At 46.1% G+C, this 16,467-nt stretch overlaps 7 protein-coding genes across 7 annotated transcripts; 2 read left to right on the plus strand and 5 right to left on the minus strand.

Annotated features, from left to right (window-relative positions):
• Positions 1 to 81: 81 nt before the first annotated feature.
• Positions 82 to 988, minus strand: GLAREA_05684 (uncharacterized protein; the record flags this gene model as incomplete). The annotated part of the gene is made up of 2 exons (XM_008078973.1): positions 82 to 719; positions 769 to 988. The coding sequence occupies 2 exons, from the start codon at positions 986 to 988 to the stop codon at positions 82 to 84; spliced, it is 858 nt and encodes a 285-aa protein (XP_008077164.1).
• Positions 989 to 2,815: 1,827 nt separating this feature from the next.
• On the minus strand, positions 2,816 to 3,300 carry GLAREA_05685 (uncharacterized protein; the record flags this gene model as incomplete). The annotated part of the gene is made up of 2 exons (XM_008078974.1): positions 2,816 to 3,037; positions 3,121 to 3,300. 2 exons carry the CDS (start codon positions 3,298 to 3,300, stop codon positions 2,816 to 2,818), a joined length of 402 nt encoding a protein of 133 aa, XP_008077165.1.
• Positions 3,301 to 4,900: 1,600 nt separating this feature from the next.
• On the minus strand, positions 4,901 to 5,645 carry GLAREA_05686 (uncharacterized protein; the record flags this gene model as incomplete). Its single annotated transcript, XM_008078975.1, has 2 exons — positions 4,901 to 5,400; positions 5,450 to 5,645. The coding sequence occupies 2 exons, from the start codon at positions 5,643 to 5,645 to the stop codon at positions 4,901 to 4,903; spliced, it is 696 nt and encodes a 231-aa protein (XP_008077166.1).
• A 1,996-nt stretch (positions 5,646 to 7,641) lies between these two features.
• Positions 7,642 to 8,875, plus strand: GLAREA_05687 (Ribulose-phosphate binding barrel; the record flags this gene model as incomplete). The annotated part of the gene is made up of 5 exons (XM_008078976.1): positions 7,642 to 7,747; positions 7,811 to 7,947; positions 7,997 to 8,236; positions 8,290 to 8,545; positions 8,730 to 8,875. 5 exons carry the CDS (start codon positions 7,642 to 7,644, stop codon positions 8,873 to 8,875), a joined length of 885 nt encoding a protein of 294 aa, XP_008077167.1.
• Positions 8,876 to 9,416: 541 nt separating this feature from the next.
• Positions 9,417 to 10,987, plus strand: GLAREA_05688 (Cytochrome P450; the record flags this gene model as incomplete). The annotated part of the gene is made up of 2 exons (XM_008078977.1): positions 9,417 to 9,715; positions 9,763 to 10,987. 2 exons carry the CDS (start codon positions 9,417 to 9,419, stop codon positions 10,985 to 10,987), a joined length of 1,524 nt encoding a protein of 507 aa, XP_008077168.1.
• A 1,537-nt stretch (positions 10,988 to 12,524) lies between these two features.
• GLAREA_05689 (uncharacterized protein) lies at positions 12,525 to 13,280 on the minus strand (the record flags this gene model as incomplete). Its single annotated transcript, XM_008078978.1, has 1 exon — positions 12,525 to 13,280. The coding sequence occupies one exon, from the start codon at positions 13,278 to 13,280 to the stop codon at positions 12,525 to 12,527; it is 756 nt and encodes a 251-aa protein (XP_008077169.1).
• Positions 13,281 to 14,260: 980 nt separating this feature from the next.
• GLAREA_05690 (uncharacterized protein) lies at positions 14,261 to 16,418 on the minus strand (the record flags this gene model as incomplete). Its single annotated transcript, XM_008078979.1, has 2 exons — positions 14,261 to 16,293; positions 16,346 to 16,418. The coding sequence occupies 2 exons, from the start codon at positions 16,416 to 16,418 to the stop codon at positions 14,261 to 14,263; spliced, it is 2,106 nt and encodes a 701-aa protein (XP_008077170.1).
• Positions 16,419 to 16,467: the final 49 nt, after the last annotated feature.

A 16,467-nucleotide genomic window follows, 5' to 3' on the forward strand; every position in this document is an offset into this window, starting at 1 on the left:
GATAAATGATAACCAGGAAGTGCATAATTAATAACTGGTTTCCCTTAATCCCTCATCCATTCCTACATTTCGTAATTCACATCACAAAACCATAACCATCCCAAAAGCACCGAGAACAGCACCCATCATCCCCAACCCCTCAACTCTCGTCGCCGCATTCCCCGTAACAGTAGCCACGGCACTCGAACTCGAAACCCTCGACGTCGTCACCGTCGCATTCCCAATGATAGGCGGACTAGTCACACTCGCCCCTTCAGAACTCTCAGTACGGATCGGATCGATAATGACAACCGGACTAGTCATAATCGTCATACTGCCAGTAACCCCAGAGGTGTTAATACTAGTCACATTACTCGTTGCACTCGTCACGACACTTGGATCCACGAAAATCGGCGGGCTCGTCACGGTCGTGTCTTCAGCCGTCGAAGTCCGGATCGGGTCGATAATCGCTGAAGTGTCTAAGATCGTGGCGCTGCCTGTGACGCCCGAGGTCTCGACGCTGGTGACGGCGCTGGGGTCGACGTAGATGGGGGGACTGGTTACGGTGGTGTCGGCTGCTGATTCTGTCATGCTGGTGTTGGGCGAGGTGATGGCGAATTGGGGGGAGTAGTTTGTGTCTGTCTCATTGTCCGAATCGGTGATTTGGAATGCGTAGCCGGTGCCGCTGATGAGGGTTGGTGGGGGGAGATAAGTGTAGAATCCTGTGTTGGGGAGTTCTTCTGTTGTTTGTTAGTTTAGGTAGGGTTGGGATTGGGGATGGGTCATTACCGCCGATGATGGAGATTATAGCGAGGTTATTTACGTCGCCTTGATCTTGTCGGAGGATCAGGTTGACGGACTCGGAGTTTGGTGATGGCGTCCATGTTATATCGAATGGCATGCCGGGGGACAGAGGAGGAATCTCGCCATTTCCTGGGAATGCAAAGGTATTGCTTTGTGCTAATGCGAGAGGCGCCAGCAAGAAACCAGCTAATAATTGAGTGTACATCTTGCCTTATCTTCTTCTCCAAAAACGACTATTGTATTTTTTGCAAAGATGTAAGTAAGAGGATGTGAGAGATGGTCATAAAAAAGAAAGGCATAAGTTAAATAAATTTGAAACAAACCCACAATTCACCTGCGTACGCCAATGCCCAACCAAGAACGACGGATTTTCTTGAATCACGACAATCTGGAGTGGAAGAGGCAGGTCAGTGTTACCCGATGGAGGGAATCCTGGTTGGGTTGTGCCGATTGGGAAGGACGGGTGAGGCTAGAGGCTGGGCGCAGATCTGCGGGGTATGCTGGCTCGGTACTCAGATGCGTGTGAATTTGATTGTGATAATTGTACAGATGAGGTTGCCTAGTTGGGATATAATTGGGAGTTGTTGTTCGTCTTAAGGATATGTTCCTCTTATTTGAATTGCACAATTCACTTTAAGTACCGGATTTATACTAGCCACCGCTTAAGTTCTGACCCTTTTTGGAGACAAGGATAACGACTTTGGGTCAAAGAGATAGACGAGAATGATATAATGATTATCTATCTGCCGATTGGTTTGAGATAATTGAATATCTCGCACTATGAATACGAGGTTGAATCTATGAGAAGAAGTGCCGATGCGATGAACGCTCACAAAACCACGTGACCTTAGATCACTTATATCTCAGCGGTACTTTCCTGTGTTTCTTCCTCTATGACTCAGCTTAAAGTACCAGATATGATCTGGAACTTTATATTGAGGCTTAAATTAACAGATTTAAACTCTCGTTAGATGTATTCTTCGCTAGGTTGCAAGTTAATGCTAAGTGGCTTAATTACATTCATTTAAGACAAAAGAAGAAGATGTGTTTCGGCCTTTCCTAATTGGGATCATTATATCCTGCGAAAACCATTGAAAACTTCAGTCCGCCTTAGGTGTATTCTCGGTTTATATTTTAACCGAAATAGTCTGTAAGATAAGAGTGGTAACTTCCACTGTCCACACCAACAGAGCTCCCTGTTGTGTAAAATCGTCGCTCTACATTGAGAGACTTGTAGAGTGTGTGCGTTGCCAACTCTGCCATGTCATCTCCTGTGTTCTCCTAACATACAGGAAAAGCTCACCATCCAACAACCCAGAAAACTAACACTTTGCCAGTGGATGAGAAGTCGTACTTCTATTCGGCTGATAGAAGAGAGCTTTGAGTACAGCACTGATTATATTGCAATCCACGAAACCGACATTTAAAATTGGATTATCAACTTCACAGTGTCAGCGTGGAGCCTTGGAATAACAGCACTATTTCCGTTGCGTTTCGATTAAGTAAGTTATAAGCTCATGACCTATCTCCGCGCTTTTTAAGTTGTCTTAATATTTGTGAACTAAGTACGCTGTTCTCAAGTTATTAAGAAGTCGCTTTTCTATACGTGAACATAAAGCGTATATTTCACTTTCTCTCAGACGTCAAGTAAATCCGCGCAGCTGCTTGTCATTCTACACTATTACCACTCTAGTTGACTCCGCTGTATTCAATCAAGCTTGTGGCCTATCATCTATATTAAGTTTTAACAGAAAAATTTCTAACTTAATGCCTTCAAGGGCCTTTTTACGGATTCAATCAAGCAAATATTTTAAGTAACTGAAGCACACAATTACCTGAATCAATTTCATTGTTAGGTATAGGAAAGCAGAAAATCCCAATTACTCATTCCCCGTATATCTGAAAACTGCACCAACATTTCATAAAGAGCGACTTGAAAAGAACAACCAACCCAACAACTCTCCACCCACCCTAAGAAACCACCCTTCAAATCCTTCCAACCTACCATTTCCGAAACTCCATATACAGCCATCTAACTCCCAACCCCCAAACAAATAGCCATACTACTCGCCCGCTCATTCAGTTCCTGACACCCCTCACTATCACACGCAACCGGACTCAACAGTCCCACCGCCCCATTACACGTCGGGCCGCCCGTGTTACTATTAAAAAAGAAGGCGACGTAGTGATTTGCGTTCCCGTTGTCGCACGTGTAGGTCGAGGCGCCTTGGGTGATGATGAAACTGCCGACGCCCTGGGGAGGTTAGTAGATGAGTGGTTGAAGAGGGAAGAGATGGATGTAAAGAGGGCAGAGCACAAATGGGAGAAAAAACGTACTTCGTAAGGTAAAGTGACGATTTTCGATACTTCGCCGGCGTTTTTGTAGGTCTCGAGGTAGTTTGCGCATTTGTTGTCCGAGTAGACGTTTATGGAGAGTTTTTGGTCGCGGGGGGAGAGGGTTGCGGCGAGGGTTGAGGGGAGGAGGAGGAGGATGAGGGGGGTGAGGTGAAGTTGCATTGTTGTGGTTCTGGTTGTGGTGGGGAAGTTGGGGACGGGGAGGTTGAAGTGTTAAGTTGATGGGTTGGGATTGCTGGGGGATTGGAATCTGCTGTGGCATTGGCTTTGTTTTATATGACGGTATCAGGTATAAGAACAAGTCAGCTGCTGGATTGAGATGTTGATACATTCTAACATTCATCTACTGGATGGTTCTCGTGTCAGTGCTGATCCTAGATCTTAGATATAAGTACGACTTACTTGCCTTTTTTGGCAACTATCTGCTAGTCGAAGTACGAATTGGTCAAAGAACGAACAGCTTTCTCTTTCTGGTAATTACCGATTAGTTTAAAGGATGAGCTACTCACACTATCTACCTAGTATGACTGTAAAGGCCGCGCTAGCCTATTTCCAACGAGGTGGGCAAGGTAACTCCAAGATCTGATGAGAATGCCGCAGGAAAAGAGCAATAACCAACGTAATGCATTGACTCATCAACTTGCTAGTTGTATCTGAAAAAGGCGACTCGTCCGACCTCAGACCGTACCACGATTTCTCTCCTTATAAGCACTTCGTCTTTCGAACTGCAAATCCCTAGACTTAGTTAGATTATGGGTTTCTCCCAGTCGAAGTTGTATCAGAAAGACGGCGCTTTTCTAGAGATTACGAAGGAGTTGAAGCTTGCTCATCGAGCGATTTGAGACTTCTTCAGTAATGGAGTCTGCTGTGCTGTCCAGCGATGGTAACACCCAACCTCTATCTTCATCCCCCTAATACACATCCTCGCATCAACCTGCCTTACACACCCCACCTACCTACATCCCCAATCCCAACACCAAAAACTAAAATCCAGCCGACCTCACTTCCTCATAAACCCCCCAAAAACGCCACAGCACGTCCGCGGGCGAGGTCGTTCGTTGCAAGGCCTCATTCCAGAACAAGCGATGCTATATTAGAGCACTAATCGAGCTTCAACAGTGCAATTGATAAACCGACGAATTTGAGATCTCGACATCGAGACGTCTTACGTCCAAGATCGCCTTTCGTACCTCCAGTCGCCAGATCACTAGGTAATAAAGTCGACATATTTTCAAAGTGATGTGTCTCTTCTTTAATAGATATAAAATGTAGCACTAATCCTCCCCGCTTCGACGGATAGAATCATTCACCTTCCCTCTCCCAGTATGCGCGCATAGCAGCCTGCGCAGAAACCTAGAGGCTGCATGGCGTCAGGCAATTCATGCGCCATACGACCGGGTTTATGGCTGGCACACAGTCAGATACGAGAAAAGGCTGCAGGATGTGACACGATGGTACGCGTTCGCGAAAATCTTTGCCAACAAGATCTGTCACAGAAACGAGAGGTTCATTTTCGCTATGTTTGGATTAATTACTACTATGCTTCATGAAATGTATACAATGTAAACCCGCTCCCACCGACCCGCATTGAAAGCTCTCCCACGACATCTTTTTGATTATGCGCCTCCCATAAATGCTCGAAACCCCGATGCCGTACATACACGACCCCCAGTCCTTGGTCCGTAATTGAATACAAAACACCCACATGAATATAACCCAAGCAAAGTAAGAAATCAAGAACAGATTACAGAATCAGACCATTCTAGTTGAATGAGAGGATAGCTGCAAAGGTCAAGAATACCAATGCGAGTGGGGAAGCGATATCAGCGGCTGAGTTGGAGTTTGGTACAACTGCGGTGGTAGTTGGGCTAGTAGTGCTGGTTCGGCTTCCAGTGCTGGATGCACGAGTGGATGTAGATGATCCAGTGGTGGTGGTGCCGTTGGTGGCTGCGGTGGTGGATGAAGCATCGCTGCTGGTGGTGGAGCTAGCAGTTGCTGTAGAGAGGGAGGATGAGATGGAAGATGCGACGGATGAGAGAGATGATGTGACGGAGCTGATGGATGAAGCGACAGAGCTTGAGGCAGAAGAAGCGGATGCTGAGATTGACGAAGCAGCAGATGAAGTAGCAGGTGCTCCACCGATGAGCTCGAATTGAGGGCTGTAGTTTGGTGTGGCCGAAGAGTCGGTAATCTCAAGAGCATAGGTGTCCTGGGTGAGGGTAGATGGGACGCTCCATGTGAATGAGCTACCAGTTTGTCCGCCTGTGAATGATTAGCAAATATATTTTCGAAAGATTCGCTTTTAACATACTGGCAACAACGCTGACGGTCTGGAGGTCGGTGGAAGCACCGTTCTTCAAGGTGATGGTAACTGGTCCCGAAGCATCGGTCCAGGTCAACTCAATTGGTTGTCCAGCTGTAATACCGTTGAAGGCCGAGTTTGTGAAAGAAACGGCGTTTGCGAAGCCAAAGGCGACGGCGGCAATGAGGGCGGTTGAGAATTGCATTTTGATGGTATTATTCGAAGATGTTCGGAGATTTAGGATGAGTTTTCTTTCTGGAGGACAAAGAATTAGCTCTGCCACATGGTCCAAATGCATCCGAGTGACACCCGTCGATGTTGGACGAATGCGACCAAACGTCGCGACTCGACACGCGATGCGAACGGTGGGGTTACTTACTGGAGTAATACAGAAATGTGGTATTAGAAGGTGTATTAGTTGTTGAAGAAAGAAGTTTGATCTGGTTGAAAGAGTGAACGTGCAACGAGTGACAGCGACGGTTTCGAAGTTGAAGAGTGTCGACGAAAGCAGAAGAGGAGCGAACGAAACAGACCTCCTGAGGCGTGGGTGTGTTATTTAAAAATACGACGACCGGGCGTTGCTGTGAACCCTGCGCTTACATTTTATGGGGACCTTGGAAGCTTTCCCCTCTCGTTGTCGCCCAATCACGTGCCAAGTAATCTCGGCCTGCTCGACTTGAAGCTCCTCCACCAGTCAAAGCGATGGTGGTGTGAAATTTCTCCCCTGTTCCCTTCACACAAATTTCGGAATTGACACCACCAAACTCGACCCCTGAATATCTTGAGTTTGGTATGGGGTAAGAAGCAAGGCACCAGCATGAATTGTTTCCATGTCTTCCGTGCATCGCATGAAAGCATCGAGGAAGATATCTATGTCATCGATCACGTTTTTTGGACATCAGGTGAAGATGATACACCTCGGCATCTTGGACAAATCATTACTGAAGTTCTGTTTTCGACCTCGATCTGGAATTTGCCATCGACTGGTGATTTTTTCAACCGCTTCTCGACCGCAACGGCACAGCCCGTCAACGTCCAAGCCACCAAGAGTCCAAGGCGCGATTTATTGATGTTGCCACTGGCCCGAAGCGCTACACAGCGAACCGATATTTTGCCTCCGATGATACAAGTAAATTTCAGCCGTGAAAGCCGAGGATTTGATGATCGCGAGTATTCCTCGATTTGACTTCTCCAATCTAAATGAATTGGGATAACCCTGGATGGGTGTCCATGGAATCCGAGAGTTTAGTATTATAGTGTTGGCGTACTGTTGGTAAGCTCTACCAAGTTTATTAATGTCAGTATCAGTTTTACAGACTCTTATTCTACGACGAGAGACAGGTGGCCCTGTGGACTACATATTGATGAGTTGGTATCCAGCTTGCTAGCATTCACTGGTATAACCGACTTTACAATTATATACCTTGGAAATCTGTTTTGCTACAACACACGAATAGCTTCTGCATTATTGGGAATATCTCGAGATCATAACGAATTCCTGGAGTTTGCTACTAGGTATCTATCCATCTGGTTGGAAGTCACACGCTGTACGTGCTTTTTCCATGATGACCACCTATTCGGAGTCCAGGACTTTTCCACCTCTGAATCCGTTCAATACTCAAATCCAAGCACTTGAAAGTATAGTAAGAAATATTTTCTATATGGTGAATAAGGTTATGCTACAGTCTATTAGGTTGGACTAGTGGATGCTTATTCCTCCACCACTCTGAATAATGAGTGATTCAGTCAAGAGAAGTACTTTTCATTCATCCATAGCGGTATTTTTGTTGTCAACTCTGACATGTCAGATTTATATGTTAGATTCACATCAGCTGGCCATGTCTGTGCTGTACACGTACCAGAAAGTATTACTCAACCACTTGCCTTTCTCACTACTTTCCACAATTTCATTTCTCGAGATTTCTACAGTCTCCAAACGGTTACCCAAATTAAAATACAAAGCAGACTGCAGCAAAAAACAAAGTCCAGATAACACCACGGAGAAGCTCTCGACTCTCAACTACCCCACCAAACACGTGCCCGACCTCACCCCCACCAACCACTCGACGCATCTTGACGTCTCTGCCCCTCCGCAAATCCCGACCACTTCGCAAACACAACATCTCACAAAAGTTACACACGGAATCGCTCTTCACATAATTACTCAAACTTTTGGAATCATACACACACACGTTGCACAAATGTCTCCTCGAGCTATCATAGCACCTTCAATCCTGTCCGCCGATTTCGCGGATCTAGGGAAGGAATGCTCGAATACTATTGCTCAGGGTGCGGATTGGCTTCATGGTATGTAAAATGATAGACTGTGATATTCGATGTGGGAAAGGGCTAATTAGGATTGGAGAATAGTTGATATCATGGACGGTCATTTCGTACCCAACATCACATTCGGTGCGCCGATTGTTACGAAGATTCGAAGTCATGTCGCGAAACCTACCGAGAAACACGGGAAGGGGACTTTTGATTGTCATATGATGATTGCAGAGGTAACATTTCTTATCAGTGTTTGTGAAAGTTATGCTGATTATTGGATAGCCGAAGAAATGGGTAAAAGAATTCCAGAAAGCGGGCTGCGATTTATATTGTTTCCATTATGAAGCCGCGATCTCGAGTACAGCTGCAGAAAGTCCCGAGGCGACGAGTGACAAGAAGACGAATCCTAAAGAGCTAATCAGATATATCCATGATTGTGGGATGTTGGCTGGTATTGCGATTAAGCCTGATACAAGCGTGGATGTACTATGGGATATTTTGGAGAGTGAGGATAAACCAGACGTACGCCTCTGTTCTCTTTGTCTGCCATTGAGGAGGTGAGCTGACAATCGCAGATGGTTCTAGTAATGACGGTTCATCCCGGATTTGGAGGACAAAAGTTCATGGCGTCGGAATTGCCAAAGGTTGCGGAACTTCGAAAACGATATCCCGACTTAAATATTGAGGTAGACGGAGGTCTGGGGCCAGGAACTATTGATCAAGCTGCTGATGCGGGTGCCAATGTTATCGTCGCGGGAAGTGCTGTTTTTGGAGCGAATGATCCGTCTGAGGTAATTGCTAAATTGAGAGAGGCTGTTGATAAGCGGAGAGGTAAGCTGTGAGGGTGTAAGATGTGACGAAGCGATAGAAATGTGAATATGATTAAGATGAATATACTGTAGAAAAGAACATAACACATATCCTCACAACACCAATTATCTACCACCACACCCTCGATCAAAAATTCCCAAGGACATATCTCGGAAATTCATCACCAGCTCACAACATCATGCAGTGCTCCACGTCTCGTACAACTTCAAACGTCAAGCTGCGTACACGACAGCGCTTTTATTCCGTTCTTGCTGCACGTCACAGGAGAACGAAGATGATTACGGTGACGGCGGGCCCGCTGACGGTTCGGCTTTGAATAGAGGTAGTTGAAATGTGGTTCTGACGATGGGTTTCTGGCTTCGAAAGGAGGGCTTCTTTGGGCCAAGTCCGAGGGATCACCGAATGAGGACGTACTTTCGATGTGATTTTACCTTCAAAAGTCCAGTCTGTTTTCAAATATTCTTTTGTGTTTCTTAGTGAGGTAGTTTTTATTTCTGGACACAATATGAATTGTTGATTGAAGCTGTAGAGATTGGAAGATAATGTTTAATTCAAAAATATACAACCAGCACTAGAAGTTGAAGTCACCTTAAATCACTAGCTTCCTCTCTTACTACATCAGTTTTCTGATTGGTTCCCCTCAACAATCCGGGGTCGGGTTAGCTTGGTCTCGAAGCTCCTCATTGCGGGGTGAAAACGATTCAACGTCGGACACGAGAAACGGCATTTCCAAGTCTCAAACATGTGAGAAGTATAATTAAACAGTCTTTCCCAGATTTTAATCCAACTAATATGTATATACATTGAGCAAAATATAAACATCTATATATCCACCATATTTTATCCCCTGCGTCGATCCTCGCCAGGTAAAATGGCCGTCACCGACTTCATCCTCACTCCATGGGCAATTCCCGTTGCGGTCATTCTTTACTACCTCGTCCCTTACCTCACCTCCAACACTGGTATACGCAATGTCCCAGGTCCATCAGCTGCTAAATTCTCAAATTTGTGGCTTCTCCTCCAAGCACGACAGGGGAAACGATATCAAAGTGTCGACGAAGCACACAAGAAATATGGAAAACTAGTTAGGATACAACCGAATCATGTCAGTGTCGCTGACGAATCCGCCATAAACGCCATCTACGGCCATGGAAATGGGTTCTTGAAATCGTAGGCTGCCAATTGATGTACCAGAATCAGAGACTGATATTATACAGCGATTTCTACGATGTCTTCGTCTCCATCACCCGTGGTCTCTTCAACACGCGCGACCGCGCAGAACATACACGGAAGCGGAAAACCGTATCGCATACCTTCTCAACCAAAAGCATCGCCCAATTCGAGACCTACATGCATCAAAACCTCGACATGTTTGTCAAACAATGGGACACCCTATCCCAAAACGCGCATGGCGGGTTCGCCAAAATCGACAGTCTACACTGGTTCAACTACCTCGCTTTTGACATGATCGGGGATCTGGCATTTGGCCAACCATTTGGGATGTTAGAGAAAGGAAAAGACATCACAGAAATCCGAATGACGCCCGAAAGTCCCGTAACCTACGCTCCAGCCGTAGAAGTCCTGAATCGTCGTGGTGAAGTCTCAGGAACACTAGGATGTCTCCCAGGACTCAAACCATGGGCGAAATACCTCCCCGACCCCTTCTTCTCCCAGGGCTTAGCAGCAGTACAGAATCTAGCCGGTATAGCAGTAGCCCGGGTCTCTCAGCGACTCGACGGCAAATCCGACCCCGGCCGCGTCGACCTGCTCGCGCGTCTCATGGAAGGAAAAGACGAAAATGGAAAACCCATGGGTCGACAAGAACTCACGGCCGAAGCACTCACGCAGCTCATCGCGGGTTCGGATACTACATCCAACACCTCCTGCGCGATCCTCTACTGGATCCTCAAAACGCCAGGCGTGTTACAGAAATTGCAAAAGGAATTAGATGCTGCTATTCCAGAAGATATTGATGTCCCGTCCTTTGAAATGGTCAAAGACCTGCCATATCTCCACAACGTCATCCAGGAAACAATGCGCATCCACTCCACCTCCGCCCTCGGTCTCCCCCGCGTCGTCCCCCCAGGCCCAGGCATCACGCTCCTAGGCCAGCATTTCCCCGCCTACACCGTCCTCTCGGTCCCGTCCTATACCATCCACCACTCCCCCGAGATCTGGGGCCCCGACGTCGAGGAGTTCAAACCAGAGCGCTGGGATAGGCTGACGGAGCGACAGAAAACGGCGTTTATACCGTTCAGTTACGGACCAAGGAGTTGTGTGGGCAGAAACGTGGCGGAGATGGAACTCGCGCTTATTGTGGGGACGGCGGTGGGCAGGTATGAGTTTGAGCTTTATACGGAGAGGCTTGAGACTAGAGAGGGGTTTTTGAGGAAGCCGTTGGAGTGTTTGGTTGGGGTTAGGAAGAGGGGGGCGAGAGCGTGAAGGGGTGGAAGGGGAGGGTTGTATATATTATTTAGACATTGGATATGTGGAGTCGAGTTTGAATGTGTGGATTATTGGAATTTACCCATCTGTAACTTCACGATCACTCCTTGTAAAGGGCCCAGCGGCAATTGAAATCTGAAGCACTAGAAATTGTCTGCTTCAGAAATCGCTTGAGATGGATGATCTAAACAAGGCGTAAATGACAGTTCAGGTACGAAGAAAGCGTAGATCTTACGCTTCAACACTTCTTGTCAAATTGGGAGGGCTAGAATTCTAACGTCATAAGGATTGATGGAGAGTATAGGTGGTAGGTCGTTGGATGGAGTATTTCTAACAAGACAATTGTAGGAAAAGAAAGATCTTGGGTACAGTTTTATTGGGTATCTTTAACAAGAAGGTTCATATTTCAGGAGGGGAATATGATGGGTTTATATTCGGTCCAGCTAAGAAAACGCTTGGAATTTTAGGTAGGTTTTGCTTTTGAGATTCAGTGGAGTCACGATGTGAATTTGAGAGGTGGATAAGGCTTGCTTGATTGGGTGGTTAGTCGTAATTTGTACATTAGTAGATAGATTTTATTTCTAGGATAACCGGTATATGCTGATACGCAAGGTCTGCTTATTTCTTCTCCAAATATATGATGATTCTGGATCCCTTCACAGACGGCAAAAGAAAAAAGCAAATTTTCAGAGTTGCAAAACAAGTTTGTTAAGGAAACGAAAGACCGCACATCTTAACAGCATCGTATAAACTACCTACTGCGAAATTCTAGATTAAGAAGTAAAAAGTATGTTAACAAGCAGAGGCCGCGGGTTTTTCTCTCTGTCAGTGATCTACCTCAAGGAACCCTGAGGCTAAAACCCCATATTCTCCCTCGCGGATCAAGTATGATGACTCTTTGGATTTGCAAGGTCAGTACCCGTTTCAAATTCAAACTATCTCTTAGCGGTATGTTCCTTGGTCTCGTTCGAAACATCGTGTCGTATTATCAAATGATAATTATATTCCCAACGAAAATATGTCGTTGGTCGCTGCACATCTAACTGAAAGCCATAGACAATATTGCTAATTTAATCCCACATTTGCGCACCGCAACCTGTTGTTTCTGCCAGGTTAAAGGTGTTGGCTCGTTTCTTCTCACATATAAGTTCACATGTTGCGAGCGGAAGTCTATGTCGAAGAGATCAAATGATCATATGAATTGCTCAAATGGGGTATCTAATAAACTCCCCAACCAACTAAAACCTAAAGCCTGTTAAATAACATTAAACTAAATTCCACTCCTATCCCGCTTGTATATCTGATTGCTGAAACTCCTTTCTCTCACTGCGGGTCCTCTCTTGCTGTTACCCTCTCTCAGAAATCTCCCTTCCATAACCAAGTAAACGCTGCTAAGCAGACTGATATCAATGCCAACCTATCCAGCTTGTTCATTCAATCATCTATCCCGCACCATTCATTTCTCGTCATCAAATCCCGTTCCAATTTCAACTCCTCTCTATGGCCCTCCCCCCCAACCTCCATCCCCAACCATCTAGCTAGGAACCCTATACCCCGCTTTCTTCTGAACTTTAGGCTGAAACCCCCTAAACACCTCATCCAGCTCGCCCTCGCTCCATCTTCTATACGGCTCGGTGCCAACATACTCACCCTTTAGATCTCTGGCGAAGAACTTCATGTACTCCCTCCTCGGCATGTATACCACCTTCGTAATCCCCTTCTCAGTATCAACACTAGCTTTGCGCTTGAACTTATCAAATATGCTCTTTTTCCTGGGCGGCGAGGCTGGAGGTTCGGTAGATGATGGCTCGATAGGGTTGGCGGAAGATGGATCGGTGGAGGAAGGAGAAGAACCCGGCACAACCCCCACAACAATCGCAGGAATAACACTATCATCCGTATACCTCACCGGCAGCAGTTGGGGCAGACTATACATATCCGTGGCCATGCTCATAAACGGCGCCGGTGTAAACCTCGGCATCGGTCGGCCTGTCGCTGTGAAACATTCTATCTCCTCGTTACTCAATCCCTTCCCTTCTAACCCCTCGCCTGCGCTGGCTGGGAGTAGTGCATTCCCTGAGTTTGTCGATATGGAGGAGCTTATGAGGGGTTCGGCGTCTGAGTCGTATGTAGGGATGGGTTCGAGTGTGTGGGAGGCTTCGGTGGTGGTGGATGTGGAGGTGTATGCGACGCGGTTGTTTTGGTCGCGGTAGGGCAGGATATTGGGGTTTGAGGTTCGGCGGGGGGGAGTGGTGGAGGTGGTTGAGCGGCGGGAGGTGAAGCGTGGCATTTTTGCTGCCTTTCTCCTCTTTCTTTACTTTGGTAGTGGTGATGGTGATGATGGTGATGATGGTGTTGAACTTTTATCTTGAGGTAAAGGTTGAGTGGTGACGTTGAGGCGTTCTTCAGCCCTACTTACTCGTAGTGAAACAAAGATTAAAAAAACGTTCTAGAAAGGTCAATCCCGGATATTCAATTTATATATGTAGAAATAAATACCTCAATAACACATTCAGCCTCACCCGATATCTCTCAACCAAAAAGGAAAAAACCCAGCGTCACAATTTAACAGGGCTCAGCGCAGCTCTTATATCCACCCACGGGCGTACACATGCATCACCTGCATCAGCCACCAGTTTTTCGGTATCACACACATCCGTAGGCACACAATATGTCGCGCCGGGACAAGCTGTGTGGTAATAAGCTTTAGCTAAAAACTGTTGATCTGAGCTTGATTCATGAGATTGACACAAGGCGCAAGCGCAGATGAGAGGCAGATTTTTAATGTGCGTTTGAGGAAGATTTCCCCGCATATCGTCACTGGTGGGGCTGAGTGATCTACATGGTGCATCCGAGGTGTTGTTACGAAATACAAGAAGTACTTGGGACAAGATTTGTGTTCATCTTTATATCCTTTGATATTGTGAAAGTTACTGCTATTTAGATATGGTAACAATTGCCAGATTTGTATAAAAATCATACGTATTTTCAACACATGTCCTTATCTTATCCACCTGCAGAATCTCATCCAAGATAAGATTTCCTATTCGAGTCAGTCTACTGCATGTTGAATAATCTAGAAAAAATGAAATTTTCTTCTATTTTTGACATGTCATACTTCTGGAATATTATGGGGTGACTTACTTGTTGAGATGTCGCACTTGAAATGTCGTTTGTCGTGCTGTACCCTCTTCTGGGAATGATATATCGGAAGCCCTCAAAAGTCATCGCTGCATACTAAGCTGATCATTCAATATTCATATTCATCTTTCAATCCGAATCACTATCATCAGACGGTGGAAAGCCATTAAACTCCTCTTCCTCACTCACCACCATATCCTCGAGAGAAAGCCCGGTCTCCTGACTGGTGTCCTGCTCACCGGTACTCTCATCATCTTCTTCTTCCTTCAATTCAAAAACACCACCAAGATCCCATCGATCTCCTTTGGCGCTTTTGCTAACGTATTTGACGAACTTTAAGACACCACTGTCTCGAAGAACAATGCTCATCTTATTCCAAGAGGCTGGCATGGTGAAGAGAACGTTGTCGTCTTCCTCGCCTGTTGATGCTTTATAAATCGCAGCATCTGCATCGGTGTCATCATCGTCACCCGCCATGTAGACTTCATGACCACCAACATCATCTTCCTCTTCTTTCTCTACTGCCTCCGCTTCTAATTCTTTTTCTGTCGCGACCTCCTTGTCTGTCTTTTCCTTCCCTTTACCCTTCGATTTGGATCTGGGTTCTGTTTTCTCAATCTCTTTCCCTTTGCCCTTATTCTTAGATTTAGAACCATTCGACTTCTCGGCAGGAATCTCCTCATCATCATCCTCTTCGTCTTCCTCCTCTTCTCCTTCCTCCTCCTCCTCCTCGTCATCATCGTCAGCACCCCAACCCGGTGTAGGTGTCAGGCCCAAACTAAATTCCAATCTTGCATCGCCATCATGACCTGTAGCCAGAGCATAATCAAGACCCTTTCGAAATCGTCGTGCTAAGATGTCTTGGCTCGTAATCGTGGTTTGCGTAGCCAACTCCAACCATTTTCGGAATTGTGGACTGGGGACGAATACATTGAGGAGCTCTTCGATAGGATTCCGTTCCTTTTCTTTGCCCTTACCCTTCTTAGGTATTGTTTTGGGTTGCTGGTAGAGAAATCGATGCTTGTGTGGAGGCCTAGCAACTCTCCAAGCCCCTTTTTCAATCTCGTCGCTGCTGTCGGGTAAAGTGGATGCCTCCTCCTGTTCGATATATTGCCGAACCTTCTCTGAGTACTTCTTCGATAAAAGCCCATCCAATGTGACACTAGATAGCTGCATGAATTGCTCAGCGACCTGCTCCAACGTATCCGGCGTCAAGTATGTTGGTGCCATATACTTGAGTAAAAAGTCAAGATCTGACGCTTCAAACACCTTCCCTTCATCTTCCTTCCACTCCTCCACCTCAACTGGTTTCGATTGTGGAAAATCGTATCGATCCGGGTTGCCTTGCAATTGCATCAAACTGCTATTCTTTCCCCATTTCTCCTCCGCACCTTCAACATATCCCTCCTCGCCAATCTGTGGAATATGAAACCAACCACTGATAGCCATTCGAATACGACCTCCATCCTTCTCCAATTGCTCCTTACTTTCGGCATGATAAACTTCCTCAACATCATGGAAACTCTCTCCAGGTTGTACTGCAAAGAAACTCAATTGGTTCCAAGCAGGCGGAATGACCTTGGTGAAATCGGGACTTGGCGTCTTGGTCGTCTCCCCTTCATCGTCCTTGAAAGTCTTGGTAGGAAACAATCGCAATGCTCCACCCCATTCCTCTTTCCAAGGCAGATCTGGATCCGTCAAGTATAGAATATAACTGACTTTTCGACTGCCAATTACATCATCGTGACACAACAAATGGCATCCAGGTGTGTAGACATTAATAGCCATGTCCGTCTTCCTCCCACTCAATTCCCCCGACCCCGTAATCGCAGCAACATATTTCCGGAAAGAGCTCGAATACATAGCATCTCTCAATCGCAACAGCGAAGGCAATTTATCGAGCGCACCATCCTCCAATCCATCGAGGTTGGCGAGATCACCCGATTGATGGATTTTGTAAATATCGGTTTCCTTTGGGGTAAAGTGAACATTTTCTCGAATTTCGTCTCGAACCGCGCGAAGGAGTTTATCGTCAATTAAAGAGCTGATTACACTGTGCTTGTATGGCTCGGAATCGGCGTATGATTTCGTGTATTTCTTGAGCACATCTTTCTCGAAGAGGCCTTTGCGGAAACTCTTCTGGATTTCTTCCTCGGATAGTACTGCCACTCGTTAGAAAATGCGCTGAAAGTGCGAGGGAACGAGAAATCATACTTGTCTTCGATCGCTTCTTCAGGATACTCTTGCCATTCTGGCTACTCGATTGCGATTCAGCCTTCCTCTTCATCTTCACCGAATCCCGTATAATTGACAAAATTCGTGGTAATAAACTCCCA

Source organism: Glarea lozoyensis (genome assembly GCF_000409485.1).
Source record: "Glarea lozoyensis ATCC 20868 chromosome Unknown GLAREA10, whole genome shotgun sequence".
NCBI lineage: Eukaryota > Fungi > Ascomycota > Leotiomycetes > Helotiales > Helotiaceae > Glarea > Glarea lozoyensis.